General features: G+C 32.2%; 1 protein-coding gene across 1 annotated transcript; it reads left to right on the plus strand.

Moving 5' to 3' along the window:
* The first annotated feature begins 1558 nt into the window (after positions 1-1558).
* Positions 1559-1997, plus strand: LOC140818823 (uncharacterized). Its single transcript, XM_073178881.1, has one exon. It carries the CDS (start codon positions 1736-1738, stop codon positions 1949-1951), a length of 216 nt encoding a protein of 71 aa, XP_073034982.1. The 5' UTR covers positions 1559-1735; the 3' UTR covers positions 1952-1997.
* The last annotated feature ends 405 nt before the right edge of the window (positions 1998-2402 follow it).

The following is a 2402-nucleotide window of genomic DNA, read 5'->3' on the forward strand; positions in this document are numbered from 1 at the left end:
CCGTCTCACACAAGTTTTTGTCTTCGACTGATTGCAACCATGATCGACCACAATGGTGTAATATTAACATAATATGATTACCCGTCCTATTATTATATAACTAGCTACGACACAGTAGTATTTTCCATTAACTTGATTAAATTTGGGTTTTTATTTATTAAGTTTTCAAAGTTTGCTTTTGATACGTTAAACTTTTTCCGTCTATTTTGGTCTAATTGTTGATTTGACACTGGAAATGCTGTCACGACATTGAAAAATATTGATGTGAAATCGAAAAATTGTTGACTTAGATGTCACGCCAACAATTGGACCAAAATAGCCAAAAATAAAAAGTAGTCTACCATACCAAAACTTCGAAAACTTAATGAACCAAAACCCGAAATTGGACGGGTCAATGAGCCTAAAAATCATTTTTTCACTAATTATTATTATCAGAAACAAAAGTAAGATAGATGAAAAATAAAATAAAATGAAATTGATCTCTAGCTCTCCACACGTCAATAATGGAGAACGAGATGTAACCATCATTGTAGAAACAAGTAGTAAAGGACAGCATGTGAGTAAAAGAAACCTTGACCAAACCGGGAAGAAAATCACATTATGAAAGTGAAATTTGCTTAAAATTCAGTTCTTGAGAGCATCAAAACTGTAAAGTTGTTTGGAACTTTGACATATTTGTGGATTTTAACGATCGAAAGTGATCGCAAAAACTTACATTTAAGCAGTTAGTTTGTTCATCAATTTGTGCAGTGGGGGATCACATGCTATCTTTGATGTTTAAATCCAAATAGACTAGGACAGGTTTACCTTCCGTGAGATATGATCCAATATTCTCTTGTTCGATACCGATCGATGGGAACGGTCACTCGGGATTTGTATTTGTGTAGAGATCATTTTTAAGGGACCAATCCTCAGTGTTTAGGATTCGAGACATTATCGGCATCGCGAGTGAGATGTATAGAGGTGACAATGTATATATTTGTATGGTGGAGGATGCATGATATTTGATTTATATTGTTGAACTTGTCTTCTTGCTTGGTTTTGTCATAGGTATTGATTTGGAAAAAGAATTAATTTGTGGTGTTAAGTGTGTAGATTGATGACACCAAGTTGTAAGTTGATACGAGCCGATTTGATTTGTGAATCATGGTCCGAGCAACATATTTTGAAATTTTTTTTAAAAATAAATTGGTTGATTTATGATAGCATGTGCCAAAATTTGAGGAATTTCGATTTTTGCTTATGTCATAATGGCAATTTAAATCTTCTGATAAAATAAATTTATACATCCACACGTATCAAAAATCATATTCAACCAAAAACAGTGAATAACATCTTTGAATCTTTATTATTTTATTTTTGCACATGGAACTATATCTCAAATTAATCCTGTAAATTAAATTTCTTCCCAAAAAACAAAAAAAAAAAAAACAAAAATAATCTTAGAGCATACAAACTCACAATATTATATTTTAGTGCACCTCATATATTATCAACAACGTGGATATTTTTATAAAAACACCGCAAACCTACATTTTTATCGAAAAAATATATAAAATTATTGAATCCGCCATATGATAGGAATTTTCCTTAAGAACCTAAGTCCACCACTATATATATAAATCAATCTATCTATATATACATATAATGTCACAAAAATTTCATCCATCCTGAAATCCATCTATCTCACAAAAAATCAAGGTTTTTGTGACACAGACAAAAATATATCAGCTCGATGAGGTTAGTCTACGTATGCGAAGAAGAGGAGAGGGACGTAGGGAGTCGTCAAGCCCCTGGAAGCTGTCCAAACTGCGGAGGCAAAGTGCAAGCAGTGGAGGTGGAAGGCACAGGGAGATTCTGCTATCTTCCTGTTTGTTTCAGGATCAAGAGGAAGTATGTGTGCACTTTGTGTTCTAAACGTTTGGTTTTGTATTCACATGCAATTATGTGATTTGTAATCCCTTTTCATTGAATTTTAATTTCTTACATATTTATGATGATCAGCTTAGTATGTGAATTAATTAGCATGCAACTGGCTCGAAAGCTAACGCATCATGTTCTCGAGTCGCCCGAGAATCGGTTATAGTTTATCTTGATTTATAAATTATTTATATATCATTAATTAATTAAGAAGGGTATATATAGATCGAGTCACTACCAGAGTCTGGACTCGAGGTATGATTTATTTTAATTTACAAAATATATACTATCTTGTTAAGAGCGACAAACAGAGAGACATTAGTATTATGTGGTTTCTAGCTAAGTAATATTTTATAAACTTTAGGATTTAGGAAAACTGATTTTTGTTTAATCATATATGTCTGTCATTTTGTGCTGCTGATATTACATTTATCAAATTTCGATTTTACCCTTAAATTTTCTGATTTTTGGAATTCGTGTCA

Source organism: Primulina eburnea, chromosome 17 (assembly GCF_022965805.1).
Source record: "Primulina eburnea isolate SZY01 chromosome 17, ASM2296580v1, whole genome shotgun sequence".
Classification (NCBI taxonomy): domain Eukaryota; kingdom Viridiplantae; phylum Streptophyta; class Magnoliopsida; order Lamiales; family Gesneriaceae; genus Primulina; species Primulina eburnea.

Bases quoted from the DNA above. Each gene is read 5' to 3' on its own strand.
- LOC140818823 (XM_073178881.1), top strand. From the start codon at position 1,736: ATGAGGTTAGTCTACGTATGCGAAGAAGAGGAGAGGGACGTAGGGAGT.